Source organism: Nyctereutes procyonoides, unplaced genomic scaffold, assembly GCF_905146905.1.
Source record: "Nyctereutes procyonoides isolate TBG_1078 unplaced genomic scaffold, NYPRO_anot_genome, whole genome shotgun sequence".
In the NCBI taxonomy this organism is placed as follows: domain Eukaryota; kingdom Metazoa; phylum Chordata; class Mammalia; order Carnivora; family Canidae; genus Nyctereutes; species Nyctereutes procyonoides.
The window spans coordinates 78,539,102-78,555,979 of NW_026575146.1; the positions used below are offsets into that span (position 1 = coordinate 78,539,102).

General features: G+C 55.2%; 2 protein-coding genes across 2 annotated transcripts; both read right to left on the reverse strand.

The window, feature by feature from the left end:
- Positions 1-437: 437 nt before the first annotated feature.
- On the reverse strand, positions 438-4,660 carry CD79A (CD79a molecule). Its single transcript, XM_055311117.1, has 5 exons — positions 3,871-4,660; positions 2,125-2,448; positions 1,869-1,987; positions 1,022-1,090; positions 438-889 (listed from the first exon to the last, which is right to left on the reverse strand). The coding sequence occupies exons 1-5, from the start codon at positions 3,947-3,949 to the stop codon at positions 770-772; spliced, it is 711 nt and encodes a 236-aa protein (XP_055167092.1). The 5' UTR covers positions 3,950-4,660; the 3' UTR covers positions 438-769.
- A 3,171-nt stretch (positions 4,661-7,831) lies between these two features.
- On the reverse strand, positions 7,832-16,878 carry RPS19 (ribosomal protein S19). Its single transcript, XM_055311240.1, has 6 exons — positions 16,731-16,878; positions 16,192-16,262; positions 15,810-15,910; positions 9,632-9,815; positions 8,852-8,906; positions 7,832-7,901 (listed from the first exon to the last, which is right to left on the reverse strand). The coding sequence occupies exons 2-6, from the start codon at positions 16,260-16,262 to the stop codon at positions 7,875-7,877; spliced, it is 438 nt and encodes a 145-aa protein (XP_055167215.1). The 5' UTR covers positions 16,731-16,878; the 3' UTR covers positions 7,832-7,874.

Sequence of the window (16,878 nt, forward strand, 5' to 3'; positions counted from 1 at the left end):
TATGTCGCCTCCCCCGCCCCGGGGCTCCCCACCATCCGCAGGTGAAAGCCACAGACTGTCCAGACCCCCCTGCTACAAGCCCAGTCCCGCAGAACTGGTGTGCCTGGCTGTAGTCAGAACCTGTTTGTTACAGGCCCTGTGTTCTTCGTGGGACTGAAATGCACATAAATGTGGCCACCTGGCTCCTTTCTGTGTCCCCTCCCTGCTCAGGGGCGTAGCCTGGGGTGAGAGCCTCCCCCAAATACTTCCTATTTCTCTCAGAGAGCAGCTAAGACTGGCTACCTGGCCCTCCGTTGTGGGGAGTGGGCAGGGGCTGCGGGCCCAGAATCCTGGGTCTGAGAGAGAAGGGGGCTGGGGGCCTGGACTCCTGGGTCCCACCAGAGGGGAGCATCCCCATGAGATCCATGACTCCTGCCAAGGTCTGCAGTTGGGAAGGATTTATTATCACTAAGTGGCCATGACAGAGCAGGGAGGGGGAGGTGACACTAACGAGGCTCTACAATCAGCTCCCCTAGAGGCAGCGATTAAGGGCTCATTACCCGCTGGGTGTTGGGGGGGTTGGCTGGGAAAAGCAGCAGGAGGAGGCTGAATTGGGGCATGGGGAGGGGATGAGGACAGTCTAAAGGGAAGAAGAGCATACACCCTCAAGGGAGAAGTTGAGTCAGGACACTTCCAGGAAAGATTATGAAAAGAGAACAGGAAGGGGTGGGGGGACACCAGAGCTGGCAACACAGCAGGAGAGGGCAGCCCACAGGGTCACCCTGCAGGGTCACGGCTTCTCCAGCTGGACATCCCCGTCTCCAATGTGGAGGCTTCCCACGTCCTGGTAGGTGCCCTGGAGGCCCCGGGAGATGTCCTCGTACATGGAGCAGTCATCCAGATTCAGGCCCTGGGCGTGGACACACGGTGGTGGGGCTCAGCACCCTCATGCCCAGACCCACGGCCCCACATGACCCCGGGAAGGACCCCCATGAGAGCCCCAACGCACCCGCCCCTAACCTGTCCCCACTCGCCCACTCACCTCATAAAGGTTTTCATCTTCATAGTCATCCTGGGCGTCCACCCCAAACTTCATATTTTGCCATCGTTTCTGGGAGGGAGGGATTGGGAGCCACAGTGAGGGGAGGTGGGAGGAGAAGATGTTTGCTGAACCTCCTGGATGCTGAGAGGTGCTTGACCAGAGGAGGTAAGGTATGGCCAAAGCCACATAGTGGGTGAGTGGCAGGTGTCTCTGGATCCAAGCCCGTGTCCCCCTGGCTGTCTCTACTGCCTTACTGCTCTTGCACGAGCCACAACTATCATAGAAATGGCAGTGGCTGTCCTGTGGCCTAAGGCGGGGCTGGTGCAGGTCAGAGACTCCAGGAGGACAGCCAGCCCCCCTCTTCCCTGGCTACCTCTGGAGGGCTCCTGTGCTCCTGGTTGGGAGGGGGGGAAGAGTAAGACACCATGGCTGGGTGAGGGGGGCTTGGGGGGTTATGAGGACAACCCTGAGGGGAGACTGGGTGAGGAGGCCCCTCTGGGCCCTGCCCCCTTTATTTATTTATTTTTTAAAGATTTTATTTATTTATTCATGAAAGACAGAGAGAGAGAGAGAGAGAGAGAGACAGAGGCAGAAACACAGGCAGAGGGAGAAGCAGGCTCCTTGCAGGGAGCCTGAGGTGGGACTCGATCCCAGGACGCTGGGATCACGCCCTGAGGCAAAGGCCACCCACTGAGTCCTGAGCCACCCACTGAGTCCCTCCTGCCCCCTTTAAAATCCTGTCATGATGCTAATTCATTTGCCCATCAGCCTTGGGATGGGGCTGTCACCCTCCCATGCTAGGAGGGGACCTCAGCGTCAGAGGGTCCCGGTCCACTGGGGGGCTCACCCTGAACAGCAGCAGGGTCCCAGGCACCACGGCGCAGAACAGCAGGATGATGCCCTCGGCTGTGATGATGTTGTTCTTGGTACCCTCTCCCATGTCCAGGAAGGGTCTGGGGAGCCGCTCTGGGAGGAGGGGGTGCCGCTCAGAGCACTGGTGCCTCCCCGCCCCAACCCTCCTGGCCTCCCAGTCCTGTCCCCACCCTCTGATGTCCACAGCCCCATCGTGGTGGCCTGGGAGCCACACCAGGGCTGGCACTCACCGCGCACGCGGAGGTAGGTGCCGCAGGACTGCTGGGAGCTGAGGACTTTTTGGTTGAGATCTTTCTCCTCCACCTGGCATCTGTACATGCCCATGTGGCTCTTGTTCACAGTGTCGATGGTCAGCTCGCCATTGGGGCCTTTGCCGTAGCTCAGGAAGATGTCGGGCCAGGTGGCGTTGCCTTGGAGGACGCGCCACCACGTGATGTTGAGCTTGCTGGACAGCCTGCTGCGGTTATGCAGGCACTGGAGGCGGGCTGTTTCCCCCAGGCTCACCGTCATCGATGGGGGGCCCCCGTCCACCCACAGGGCCTGGCTCCCGGGGCCTGTGGAGAGGAGGAGACAGGGACTGTGGATGGGCCCCAGCTCTGGCCCCTGCAGCAGCAGCACCCCTGGGCGCTTGTGTGTGTGTATGTGTGGAGGGTGTTGAAGACACTCCTGAGGAGGAGTGTGAGACAACTTGGGGTGGTGACACACCCCTGCGGGGGGTCCCCACTCACCTCACCAGCGCCATCTCTTGCCACCCTCCCTGCCTGTGCTCTGTCCTTTGCCTCCAGAGAACTCAGTGGCATTTGGATATTTGATTTCCTTGCAGTAGGAGTGCCCTGGACCAGGTGGCAACCTCCAGGATCAGTCTGGGCATCACCTCCTCCTCCTGAAGGCCTTCCAGGCTCGCTTTCCCAGCCCCCAGCCCCTCCTGGCACCTGGCACTTTATCTGGTGTAATCTTCACTAACACCTTCGAGGTAGGTTCTCTCATTATCCCATTTTGTAGGTGGGACAGCTAAGGCCCAAGGAGGACGCGTTGATTGCCTGGCATCACCAGGGCAGCAAGAGAGGCTAGCATCTCAAAGTCTGAGCCTTTGGGCCTACCTTGCTTGCCCTGTGACCTCAAACCCGTCTTGTTCTTTGTAACTTGTGTGTGTAGACCTGGGGGCCAGGAGTGAGTTAGGTTGGCAACTGGGTGTGCGAAGGGTTGGGGGGTTAGGGGAGGGCCTCAGCGAGGCGGTTGGCTGCTGGGGAAACCCCAGCTCCCAGTCCCCCAGGCCGGCCCACCCACCTGGCTGGCTCTGCTTCTTTTGGAGGGAGGAGGTGGGAGGTGAGGAAGAGAGGAGGAGGAAGAGGTGGAGAAAGAAGCAGCAACCTTAGGGGCGTGGGAGCCAATCCCCGGCCCCACTCCCAGTGTGTAACCCGGACAGTCACAGCCCCACCAGCTGGCATTGTATGGGGTGGAAGTGGGGAGGAAGCCCCAGGAGGGCAGTGTCTTGATGAGGAGCCCCCTTCCCCAGCACTGAGAAGGGGTTCCCTACACAGTGGGGTGACGGAGATTCAAGGCAAAGAAGGAGAAAGCTGTTTCTTCTCTCTGAAGCTGAGTGCTACCCCCAAGTCCCCTTCCTGCCCCCAGCTCTGGAGCTCAGTCAAGGGCAACCTTAGTTCCTTATTTTGACCTGTGGGGATGAGGGGGTGGGGAAGTCGTCTGTCGCCCTGTTCTCCGTCCATGTGGCTGTGGACACCCCTTCAACTTTGCCGAATTCCCTGCAGCCTCCCCTCGGACCTGCGGCCTGCTCAGGATGGTCAAGCAGGTGGATGCAGTTTCTTTAGGGGCTTTCCCGGCACCCCCCTACACCTGCTGGCTCTTCACTTCCACTCCCAGTGACTTCGTCTCTGCCTCTGCCCTCTCTCCAGCCTCCTCAGTCCTCCCCGCCCCACCAGCCCCCACCTCCCAGCACCAGCCTGTTAGCCACGTACCCAGGCCACCAGCAGAGATTAGGAAGAGGAGAAAGGTGGTGGCACACAGCGCTTGGAGGAGTCCGGGACCCCCAGGCATCTTTCCCAGTGGGGTGGTTGGTCTGGGGAGCAGCAGTCCTGGGGTACCAGATTCCACCTCGGCTGCCCCGAAACCCCGCCCCACTTCCTGCCCAGCCCTGCCGGAGATGGGCTCCAATGGCCCCACGGCTGGGCCCCTTCAGCTGTGGGCTGGAGGAGGGGGGGCAGCCCCTGTCACTGTGCTTCAGGCCCGGAGTGGAGAGAAACCGCTCCCTGCACCTGTGGCCACAATTCCCCTGAGGGGAGGTTGCTGGGTGGGGGAAAGAGACCAGCCCGAGGCCTGGCTCCTCACAGGCCAGCCCTGGGAAGGAAGCCTGAAGGAGCCAAAGTCTGAGGTGTCTCTTGCCTGCTGGTGATCTGCCGGCCCGGAGCTTCTGAGCCTGGTCTCCGCTCCTCACTGGCTGTAGGCAAAGCTTATCTCCTCTCTTAGCCTCCATGTCCTCACTTCTTGGTGCTGGAACCCAGGATTCAAAGAGGTTGTGCATGCAAAGCTCTGAACACAGGGCCCAGCCCATAGTAGCTGCTCAGTAAAAAGTGGTTACTATTAATGCTCATGAGGAAAAGAATGAGGCAGGTCGACCAGCTCTATGACTAGGGGTGGCTTCCTGTTCTGAGCCTTGGCATTAAAGTTTTTGAACAAAAATTTTAAAGTGGGATGCCTGGGTGGCTCAGTGGTTTGGTGCCTGCCCTTGGCCCACAGCCTGATCCTGGAGTCCCCGGACTGAGTCCCATGTCGGGCTCCCTGCATGAGCCTGCTTCTCCCTCTGCCTGTGTTTCTGTCTCTCTCTCTGTGTCTCTCATGAATAAATAAAATTAAAAAAAAATTTTTAAGTAATCTCTACACTCAACGGGGGGCTCAAACTCACAACCCCAAGGTCAAGAGTCACCAGCTCTACTGACTGAGCCAGCTGGGCACCCCAGCCTTAGCATTTAGAGACGAGGATGAGAATAACTCCGGTGTTGTAACATGAGATGATGTTCCCAGCACCTGGGAAGTTAGAGCCACGGAGGGTTCTTGACGCAAGTCAGCCTCCCCACAAGTGGGCAAGGTAGGCCCCACCCCACTGTACAGATTAAATGGGCCCAGAGAGATGCCGTTGCTTGCCTGGTGTCATACAGCCTGGGAGTGGTGGAGCAGAGATTCAAAGTCACTTACATGTGCCCACATACCTTGGAGCATCATTGTAGTAGGTCATGTGGAAGGAAACTGAGTCCGAGGAGTGGGGGTGGGGAATTACAAGAGATTGTTGAGATGTTTGTGAGCAGTCGACAAGACCATCACGCTCACACATAAGGAGACACTTAGGAAAAAATTTTACTGCAGGGACATTTTTAGTAGCAAAAGTGGAAACAGAGTCCATGTATGGGAGACGGGATGCACACATTGTGATGTAGGCAGCCCATGGAGTAGCACTCCGCAGAGGAAGAAGCTGAGCTCTACTTGTCAACATGGCTGCATCTCAGAAACAGCATGAAAATGACAAAAAACATGTAGTATGCAACAGTTGACTTGTTTCCAAAAGGCGAAACGACATCGGGTGCCGTTAGGGACACGTGCACCTGTACTTGAGGTGTGAACTGTGCGGGGGAGTGACATCCAATTCCTGAGAGGGGTTCCTTCTTGGGGGGCAGGAAGGGCTGGGACTGGGAGGGATAGAGGGCTTTGCCCATCTTGGTTTTAGGTCTTGTTTTACTTCTTCAAGCTGGGTAGTGTGTCCACGGGTTTTTCTCACAGGAATGGTAACGGTTTTGCATACTTGAAGCATTTCATAAGTTTTTAAAAAAGTGCAACTGTCACCCACGTGGAGGAGCATGGGCCACAAGTTTGTGATTCCTGGATTTGGATCTCAGCTCTGCCAACTGACTGGTCATCTGGGCCTAGGTTTCTTCTCCTGTAATCTGGGCACAATCCCCCTGGAACCCCCTTGTCCTTCTGTGAGGCTGCAAGAATAGGACAGTGAGGCTTTGTTTTTTTTTTAATGATTTTATTTATTGAAAGACAGAGACAGGCAGAGAAGCATGCTCCATGCAGGGAACCTGATGTGGGACTAAACCCCGGGACTCCAGGATCACATACTGGGCCGAAGGCAGGTGCTAAACTGCTGAGCCACCCAGGTGTCCTGGACAGTGAGCTTGTTGCAGCTCCTAGGACATCGTCACCCTTCTCTGGCCTGGCGGCCCTGCTCCCTTCCCTCCGGGGACCCAGGTGCTCAGTTGCAATCCTTGCTCTGTGGCAGGCCAACAGCCCCTCTGTGCTTCAGCTTCTCCTTGTGACCCCCTACCTAGGAAGAAACTCAGCACAGAACTGCAGCCCTAGGAATTCACCTCCATCTGAACTGGTTTCCAGGCCCTCGACCGCCCCCCAGTGGCTGCAGGGGCACAGCTGCTGGATAGAAGGTCCTCAGGCCGGCTTGGCCTGTTTGGGGGGGAGTCCACCTGCCACTTACCCAGCACCGCTGCCATCTGGTGCCAAGCAGGCACTTGGACTCGCTGCATTGTGTCCTCATGTCCACTCTATGACATGTCTTCATCCTCAGTTGACAAGGGAAACAGGGAATGACCAGCTGAGGCCATGCCTGGGAATGTAACCTTCTGGGCTTTCTTCCTCATTTCCCTTCCTATCAAGGGAAGAACCCCAGTGGCTCGGCCCAGTGCTGGAGACAGTGCCCAAGCTCAAATACCTGCTTTGCCATCCCCTAGTTGTAGTGTCTAGGCAATTCACCCAATCTGTGACTGACTTGCCCTATAACCAAACTACAGGTGCTTTTTGGCATCTTCACAGGGTTGCCTAGTGTATCAAGTGAGGTTTACTCAGTGCCTTGCACCTGGTAGGCTGTTCAGTGCACCTCTTCCAGCATGGACTCCTGAGCTGGGAGGGATGATAGCTTCACCCCCCACCGAATACGGGACTCTTGATTTTTCCATCCTCAACCGAAGGAGCTGGTCAGGCCCTATCTATATATGGCCTCTGTAAGATCCCTCAGGAGTGATAAAGACAAGGAATGGAAAGCTGAGGGCGATTAAGTTGCTCAAGACTGCAGAGCATTAGGGTCAGAGCTGGAAGTTAACTTGAGTCACTGGAGTTCAAAGCTCAGGGAGGCTTCACACGGGAAGCAAATGGGTCCAATCTCCTAGGCTATGGGATATCTGGAGACCCTGGCCAAACCAGCTCAGGCTCAGCTTTCTGGGGTCTGGCACATGCCCACTTGGTGTCCTTCAGATCTCCCACCCCTACCAAAGGTCCAATCACAGGTAGAACTCCAACCCATTGGCACCAAAAGGCAATCACCATGCAGGACTGTAGAAGCAGTGGTGCCCAGCTCAACCTCAGTGCAGGAACCTCGCACACCCCTCCATCCAGGTAGTAGTGGTGGTGGTGGGTGTGGGTGCAAATGCCACCCCATCCTGGCTCTGGGGCAGGACCACTTGTGTTGTCCAATGAAAGGTGCACACAGGTCATCTTGCACACAAGGTGCATCTTGGTCAGGAAGCACTCAAGGAGATGCCAGGAGTGAAGGCTGGCAGGGAAGAAGCCATCTGCCCCTCCTGCTTTGTTCCAGCAGGGGGCAGAGTGCCACTTCTGCAGCCCAGGCCCCAGATGGGGCCCTGGTTCACAGTCACTCCTTTCAGTTTCTCATCTGAAAACTGCAAAGGCAGGATGTGGGAGGAGGGGCAAGAGCCTCCAGGTCTGGAGCCACCCAGGTTGGGGGAGAAGTGCTTGAACTGGCAAGGCTGGGCCTTGGGTTTTAATGGCTATTGGTGCTGCAGCCACCCAGGGGCCCCCTAGCTCCCCTTTCACGAGGGAAGGAAGTGTGGCGCAGTGCTGCAGTGCTCCCTCCTTGGGCCTCCAAACTGAAGAGGACCAGCCAATCAAGAGACTGGGACCAGCACTACGAATGAGGCAATTTATTAACCCAGCATTTGTTCTAATGCTTCTTGTTGGCAGCTGCCACCTGCAAGAAAAGATGGGAGAGTAATTAAGATCAGCTGTGAGGTTGGAGTTCGGCACTTCGGAGCACCTCCTCACTATCCAAGGGACACCAGGCAACTGGATTCGTGGCCTGACGGGTGTTCAGCCAATCGGATCCCTGGATCCCTACCACCTCAGGTACTCCCTCATTTTACAGAAGTGTCAACTGGGACTTGAGCATATTAGGGGGATTCCAACACCCATTGCCCTGTCACCACAGGGGTGTTTGTGTAAGGCCCGGCCCTGCCCTGGCACAGTTCACTGGTTCCTTCCAGGCCACCCTTGGGACTCCCAGGGTGCTGACACCTTCTATTCTCTCTTGCTACTTGACTAAGTGACTGAGCCCCCTCCAGAGCTCCTAGGAGGTCTGAGTTAACATAAAGAAAGCCTGGGGGCTCCTGCTGCTGTAGCTCACTGAGCCCTCACTACCACCCTCTGATGCGGGCAAGGACAGACCGCTCTACAGACGGTGGTGGCTCCAGGCAAATGGACTCTGCCCCAAGGTGTCCAGCCAGTCAGTCATGTGGATGGAGACCCGAGTTCTGAGCTGGCTTGCGTCCCCCTCTCCACAGCCGTCCCATCTGGTGCTCAGTATGCATGAAAAATAGGAGGAAACACTGCAGCCAGAATCCTAAGAAGGCTGACCTGGGAAGAGGGAGTTGTGTGTGCAGAAACATGCCCTGCATGAGAAACCAACCCGGCTGCACCTCAGGCTTGGGGTCCCCTCACTCCGGCACCCACATTTTCAACCAGCGCTGGCAGGAAGTCAGAAATGTTTTCTCCTGCCCCCCACTCCCCACCCCAGAGAGCCCTCTCTGACCCCCACCAGCCCAGGCCATGCCCTCCAGGGGAGGAAACTCTAACAAAGCCTGGGCTCTGAAAATGCCCAGGCAGTGACTAAGGCACCAGTCCTGGCCCACACCCAGGCCTCACCTGTCCGGCGATTCTGTCCAGATCCCTCTGTCCCTGAGGTGTCAGTTTGCGGCCCCTGTGGGAGAAGGGTCATGTGCCCCCCATCAGTGCCGGCTCTCAGCCCTGTCACTGCCAGACCCCTCCTGGATGTGAGCCAGGCTTCCCAAGAAGGCACCTGACCATGGGAGCACATGACACCAGCCAAGTCCCACTGAGGGCTCTAGTCGGCTGCATTCTTTTTTATTTATTTATTTTTTAATTTATTTATGATAGTCACAGAGAGAGAGAGAGAGAGAGAGAGAGGCAGAGACACAGGCAGAGGGAGAAGCAGGCTCCATGCACCAGGAGCCTGACGTGGGATTCAATCCCGGGTCTCCAGGATCGCGCCCTGGGCCAAAGGCAGGCGCCAAACCGCTGCACCACCCAGGGATCCCAGTCAGCTGCATTCTAACAAGCTGGGGGCAGGAGTGGGAGCCCCCCTGAGAGCTGCTGGGGTGTCGTTTGTGCAAGCATTAGATCAAAAGCCCCGAAAAATCAATTGGGAAAAGTTAACGAGCAGGCTAATGAAAGCGGACAGTCGCTAAATTACCTTCCTAGAGCTCGGGGTAGTCAGCCAGAGAGGTCGGGGTGAGGCCCCTGACTGTTGGCTTCTCTGCTGAATCCCCTGCCTGCCTGAGGGGCAGCTGCAGACCGTGCAGGACAGACCGGACACCTCTCCACAGGGGGAATGATGGCTCTAGATCACTTCCTTACAGGTGATCTGGCCCCAGGTCTCTTCCATCACCCACCATTCCCACTTACCCATCTTGGTCCTTTTCCACCATTTTCAGCCCCTCTAGGGCTTGGAGGACCCTGCGGGCCACGCTCTTGGAGCCTCTGCTGAAGTGGCTGGGCATGACCCCGTTTCTCTGACGTCCCCCGTAGATCTTAGTCATGGAGCCGACCCCAGCGCCGCCCCGGAGGTACAGGTGCCGTGCTGTGGAAGCTGTGGGGTGCGTGGAAGATGTGAGGACCCTTCCTTTCCATAGCCGAGACAGGCTGAGGGAAGGGCTTTGCTCGAGGTCACACCTATCAATTCTGTGCGTGTGTGGAAGCTAATATTTCCCTTCGTACGGCCTGGGGAACTGCGAAGATGCACCAAGGCCCAGTTCCAGGCCCCTACCACCAAGCTGCCCCACCACAGCTATGCTGCCATGAAGGAGGACTCTAACCTGTAGGTAGAGCCTAGAAAATGCCTAAGCCACAACTGTCCATCTCCATGTGCCCAGGCCCAAGGGGCAGGAAGGTAGGGGAGGGGACATGCCGCTTTCCGGGGTGCAGCTCCCCAAGCCCCTCAGCCCTGGAGAACTCAGGGTCAGGGTGGATGCCCCGTGCAACCTGTAACGGGTGTCACCCACTCTGTGGACATAAGGTTCTTATCCCTAGCCTTGCTTGGGCAAGTTCCCACTCCCTCACGGTTCTGTCCTACAGAATCGCTTCTCCACCAGGCACTGGACGATCTGCTTTTCACTCTCTTCCATGAGGCAGTAAGATACCCTCAGCACCTGGCCTGATGGCATGGCCTTGGCAAGTCCTCACCCTCATCTGAGAACCAGGAGTAACAGTCCCTCAGAGGAGCGTGGCTGTCAGCACTGCACAGGTGCCTAAGGCTAGTCTCCACAGAAAAGCAAACAGGCTCCAGAAAGTACTCACTGGCCTGGAGTCACACAGCCCTGAGGGACTGCCCCTCCAGATTGTTCTGGCTTTCTACCTCAGGGGGCCACTGCACATGAAGGAATTGGGGCCCGAGATACAAGGACTCCAGGTCATTCCAGGGCCCCCGGAGACCAGCAAGTCAGGTTTAGTCCCGCAGATCATAGGGGCAATCAGGACTCATTTCCTCAGTAACTACTTACTCATAAGAGCTGGGTGCTGGGCCGTGTCCACGACCCCCTGGGGGTGGGGGACTTGACCAGTTGAAGAGGACTATGTCACCCCTCTGCTTGTCCCTCCCAGAGTAGCTCTTCCACACCACTTGCTCCCCAGGCCCCTGCACCCCTGTAACATGATCTCCAGCTACAGCTGTGGGCTTCTGGGAGCCATAATACAGATGAACCCTTCACCACCTATTATCTAGCTGCTGCTCACCTTAAAAACCATTCTCCTTGGTGGTTCTCCCCATCCCCACTTTACCCCTTACCCTCCCAACACCACGTCCAGGACCAAAACTCCCTTTCCAGGGACACATCTCTGAAGAACTCCGGACTTTACCAGCTCACATGCCCAACAGCCACCATCCTTCCTTCCACAGCTTGGCCTGGGTGAGAGTAGGACAGCCTCAGGAAGGGGGTGAGATGCATATTCCTAAGCACACAGCTGCCCAGGAGAGGCCTGGCCAAGATAGGATTAACACTCTGCCCAAACCCGATCTGGGCTCTGTATAAAAAGGGGTACCTAAACCCGAACTGTCTGATACCAAAGGGTCTGAATCCCAACACTACTCCTCATCAGCTGTGAGAGTCCATTTCCGTTTCAGGTGGTCTGGGTCATGGTACCTAAAGGGGAAGACTTGGCAGAGAATAAGCTCCAGCAAAGTCCAACCATTAGTTTCTTTGAAATGGTGGGGTGGCGGGTTGCTTTAAAGTTCTTTAAAAAAATATTTTATTTGACAGAGCAAATGAGCGTAAGTAGGCAGAGTGGCAGAGAGAGGGAGAAGTAGGGTCCCCACTGAGCAGAGACCAATGCCAGATTCTATCTCAGGACCCTGGGATCATGACCGGAGGTGAAGGCAGACATTTCACCAACCAAGCCAGTCAGGTGCCCCTAATTTGTTTTTTAAAGCTGCATGAAACTATCTGGTGTGGTGTCAGACATCACAAGCCGAGGTGCCCCCCTCACCTTGTTAATTATTCTCCTAACCCATTAGAAGAGTACTAACTCCACAAACTGAAAGTTGTTCGTCAAAATAAATAAATTCTACAAAATATTGACCAATTTTTTGCACCCCTCCACCCCTGAAGAAGACCCAGCCCCCAACCACTTTTGAAGTGGAGTTGTAACATCACAAATCCAGGCCATCCTAGATGCTGTTTATGAGGGCCACAGGGAGTCAAATGTTGTCATATGGCTTCTCCTCAAGTCCCTCTAAAGGCTTTCTGATCCATTCCTCTGGGGGAAATCCTATTCCAAGTATCCAGGAGTCACTTGGTGCCTCCAACTGTGAAGGAAGGACCAGCAGCATGCCCCACGCATGGGGCCACCAGAGAGAAGAGGGTCAGAATGCACTGGAGCACCTGGCGGACCAAGGAAATTGCACAAGTGTCTTTGCAAGCCAGCATCTCAACAGCTTGTTTAAATTCAGATCTGTGACCCCATCCTCATCTACCGAGTCACAAAGTGGGAAATGGAAGCCTCTCATGTACATCTTGCCCCCAACCCTCCTCTGCTAAGCTTTTATTTATTTTTTTAAATTATTTATTTATGATAGTCAGAGAGAGAGAGAGAGAGAGAGAGAGAGAGAGAGAGAGAGAGAGAGAGGCAGAGACACAGGCAGAGGGAGAAGCAGGCTCCATGCACCGGGAGCCTGACGTGGGATTCGATCCCGGGTCTCCAGGATCGTGCCCTGGGCCAAAGGCAGGCACCAAACTGCTGCGCCACCCAGGGATCCCTCTGCTAAGCTTTTAAAGACAAGAATGACTTCCTGACATTGTCACCCCTGATCTTCTTCCTGCAAGGTCTGGATTCTGCCAGTAACACAACATGGGTGACTGCCCAGCCCTGAGCAGGGGTCAGAGACAACCAGGTTCCATCCTACAATGAAATGCACTCCAATGTCCCAATTCAGCAGTCACTCACTGTCAAGATGAGACCATGGAGTCTCACCTCCCCTCTAAAAATCAAGAGATTAAGAGTTTGTCCAAGGCCCCTCACAAAGCCCTAAAGGTCTTTCCTGGACACCGCCCCTTCTCTTAGAGCAGCTCCTGACAGGTTCTTTCTAGCCCTACCTCACCTTTCACCACTGACTTGGGACCTCTTAAACTCCTCTAGCTCTGTCCCTCTTCAAGACGAGTCCTCAGGAAGGCTCTGCCAACTACCTTTTTATTGCCTCCACCAGAGATCAAAACCTGTTCACTCCACAATGGCTCTATCTTCTCCAGAAGTCAAGTCCCACACCACCCACCCACTGCCAGAGCTCAGCCTACCAGAACAGGCCACTGTCCTACTGTGCTTTGGCTCCAAATCTCCAAGGAGAGAAGAGGCCAAGGCCTCATGATCCAAATAAAGAAAAAAGCAAATACAGCACAGACTGTTTTGGAGTTAGCTTGCCATGCCCTCCCAGGGTCACTTCACCCCATGGGCACCTTAGTTTCCTCTTTGATAGCAGAGTATCTCCTATGACTTGTCTGAAGTATGGAAGAACTCTAGGCTGGCAATCTTTTCCTGTAAAGGATCAGAGTAAATATTTTTGGCCTTGTAGGCCATGTGGTCTGGGACAACTACAACTCTACCTCTGGTGTGGATGTAAACAAACAGGCGTAGCAGTATCCCAACAAAAATGTACCCAACAGACCTGTCTAGAATCACCAGGCTATATACCATTGAGGCAGCTGGAAAATAGAGGTAAAAAACAAATGGGGGCGGGAGGGGGGAGGCTAGGTGGCTCAGTGGTTGAGTGTTTGCCTTTGGCTCAGGTAGTGATCCTGGGGTCCTGGGATCGAGTCCCGCATCAGACTCCCCACAGGGAGGCTTCCTTCTCCCTTTGCCTAGGTCTCTGCTTCTTCCATGAATAAATAAATCTTACCCCCGCCCCCCGCCAAAATAAAAGGAATCTGGGAACCTTGAGTAAGGGAGACCAGAAGAGCACACACACTTAGTTGTCAGAGGAGGGATGAGGTAGGCAAGAAGGGGCCACAGCTACAGCAAAGCTCATCTGTGTGTACTGCCCAGAGTCTTGATCTCATTTCCTATTAATCTCTCCCCACCTCCAAAAATAAAGTATGAAATGCAGTTAAGGGAAGAGAGCTGGAGACCCCCTCCTCGAAGTGATGGCATGGGTGGGGTGGACTGTGGCATCACTAGCTGGCATGTTACTTAAGGTTCCTGACAACAACCATAAAACAGAAACCACCAATTCTACCTGGGAGGTTTTTGATAACGCAGATTAAGCAAAATATGTATGTGTACCTAACCGTATAGGAAAAGCTACCTCGAATTCTCATCTTAGATCCAAAGTTGCCATGACCAATGGATTCTTGGGGCATTGCCAAAAATCTCAGGATCCGGCAGGCTTGCTTTCTTCCCTAGATGGGTGGATGGGGTGGTGGTCCCACCCAGACCTCTTCATTCATGTGCCCAGGCAAGTCACATCAGCATTCCTTCACCAACCCCATTTTCCTCCTGAAAGCACAGCAGTGATTCCCACCATAATGCCACCCACCCTTCCCACCTGAGTTGACCTTTTCAACCTCAGAGATCTGAGGCTGCTGCCCCTGTGCCCAGTGTAGGCCTGAATGAAGAGTGGACCTCACAGACATTCAATCCACGAGTGCACCACCAATCTATGAAACGGTCCATATTCCAAAGCACTAAGGCAATCTGTACCAAAGTCAACTCTTCTCAAGGTCATCTGGAGGTTTTCTCAATTTCCAAACCTTGCTTCCCACCTACTTCCTATCAGGAGACAAGCTTTGGCCAGGATAGAGTCACTGAGGAAGATCGAAGGTTGTAGAGGCTGAGGGCCCTCAGTGAAGGCCTGTGCAGAGGCTGCCACCTAGAACAACTGAGCACTGACCACCACCACTCCCATCCCCAAGTTAGGCCTTCATGAGGAGACAGTGAAAATGAGCACTGTGCTATCAGGTACTACATTTGTCATTCCTTCCAAGTTGTCATCACTGGAAAACCAATAGTTGGGACTGGCAATGGTTACAGGGAGACCATAAAGCTTTCTTTCAGGCACTTGGAACTTACCAAGATTTAGAGAAAGGAACCATCTGACCAGACCCCAACCTCTTAGGAATAACTTACTAAAGAGGCAATGAGAAAGTGAGCCTGATGATCTAAACATTAAAAAACACAACAGAGGGGATCCCTGGGTGGCTCAGTGGTTTGGGCCTTTGGCCCAGGGTGTGATCCTGGAGACCCGGGATCGAGTCCCACATCGGGCTCCCTGCGTGGAGCCTGCTTTTCCCTCTGCCTGTGTCTCTGCCTCTCTCTCTCTATCATAAATAAATAAATCTTAAAAAAAAAAAAAAAAAAAACAAACACACAAAAGACTTTTCTTGAAGGATTACTGCCACAGGTAAACTTCAGAGCATTTTAACAGTTGTAAACTCATTTGATTCCCACTACAACCATGCAGTGGTACATTCATTAGCCCCATTTTTTTTTTCTTTAAAGATTCTATATATTCATTCCTGAGAGACAAAGGCAGAGACACAGGCAGTAGGAGAAGCAGGCTCCGAGGAGAGCCTGATGTGATATGGAGTCTCGTGGAGGATCCAGGACCCCAGGATCACACCTGAGGAGAAGGCAGATGCTCAACCAGTAAGCCACCCAGGCATCTCCATCAGCCTCATTTTAGAGAAGAGAACAAGAGGCACAGGCAGATGGGGAGGCCACAGTTAAGCAGTAGAGAAGAATTTGAACCCAGAGAGTGTAGACCCCACGAACATAAATACCTCCCTCTAAAACACACCACCTCTAAGTAAAATATGAACACTCACTTGACCCTGGGTTTCCCTGGAGGCTCAGAGGAAGCCACAGGTCCTCACTTAACCCTCTTACAAACGAAGAAAACAAATTCAGAATGTGAAGATATCAAGGGTCACACAAGCACGCAGGGACCGTCTGAGGTTTCTCCTCTCACACCGTAGGTCAACTATAATTTAAAGAAGTTTCACCTCTCTTGCCGATCTTGGGCTCAGAGAATGGGGAGGTATGGTTTGTGCCAGGGGTCACCCAGGCCCCCACTACCCAGGCAGAGGCCCCAGTTCCTCACCAGCTCGTGTGTAGAACCAGTTCTCATCGTAGGGAGCAAGCTCTTTATGCTTGGCCAGCTTGACAGTGTCCACCCATTCAGGGACTTTCAGCTTCCCAGACCTGGGATCAACAGCGAGAGAGGCACGATTCAGAGTCTCCACAAACTCCGTCCCCCAAATCCCCTCTGCTCAGCATAACTGTAGGTTAAGGGGAGCCCCACGTGTCCCAGAATACAAAGCATCTGAAACCCAATTACAAGCCAGACCCAGGCCTCAGGCAGACAAGGAGACTCCACAGAGACCTCACACAAGCCTCCCTCCACCAGGGGAGGGAAACGCCCGCCCAGGAGGCCGGAAAGACCACAGCCCCCACAGGCCGCGAGCCCCGATCCCCACACTCACTTTTTGAGGAAGGCTGCCAGAGCTCTGACGAACTCCTGCTGGTTCACGTCTTTTACAGTAACTCCAGGCATCTGGAAGAAAAAAAAAGCAACCATGTGAGCTCAGGACCCGGGCAGACGACTGACAGGGGACGGGGTGCGGCCCCCACGACACCGAAACCGCCGCACTCCCATTACTTCCCAAGGCCCCACTTCGGAACTGGGCCCTAAAGGCCCCGGCGCCTGCGGGCGCTCCACTTCACCGCGCCTCGCGGCCTCTGCGGGTCGCACCAGCACGGTCTGGCGCCGCTATGGAGACGGAGACGACCCTGGCCCGATTCGGGGGCGCCTCCCGCATCTCCGCCGCCCACTCGGTCCAGCCTCGGTTCCCGGACCGCGCGGTCCAGGCATGTCGGGGCCTGCCGCTCGCACGTGGCTGCGGCTCCAGGGGGCGGGGCGGCCCCACGCGGTCGCCTCGGAGCCCTTCCCGGTACGCGATCCCGGCTGGAGAGCCGGGCCCTGACGCCCGGCGCCCAGCACGAGCCGGAGCGCCCGCCTTACCGTGCGGCCTCCGCGCTGCCAGCCAGGGGAAAGGGAGCAACGGGGTTTCCCGGGCGCACAAGTCGGGCGTCGAGTCTCGCGAGAGGTGCGAGAGCTCGCGAGAGCGGGACCAGAAGAGCCGCTCCGCCTCTCTCAGGGCGAAAGCGGC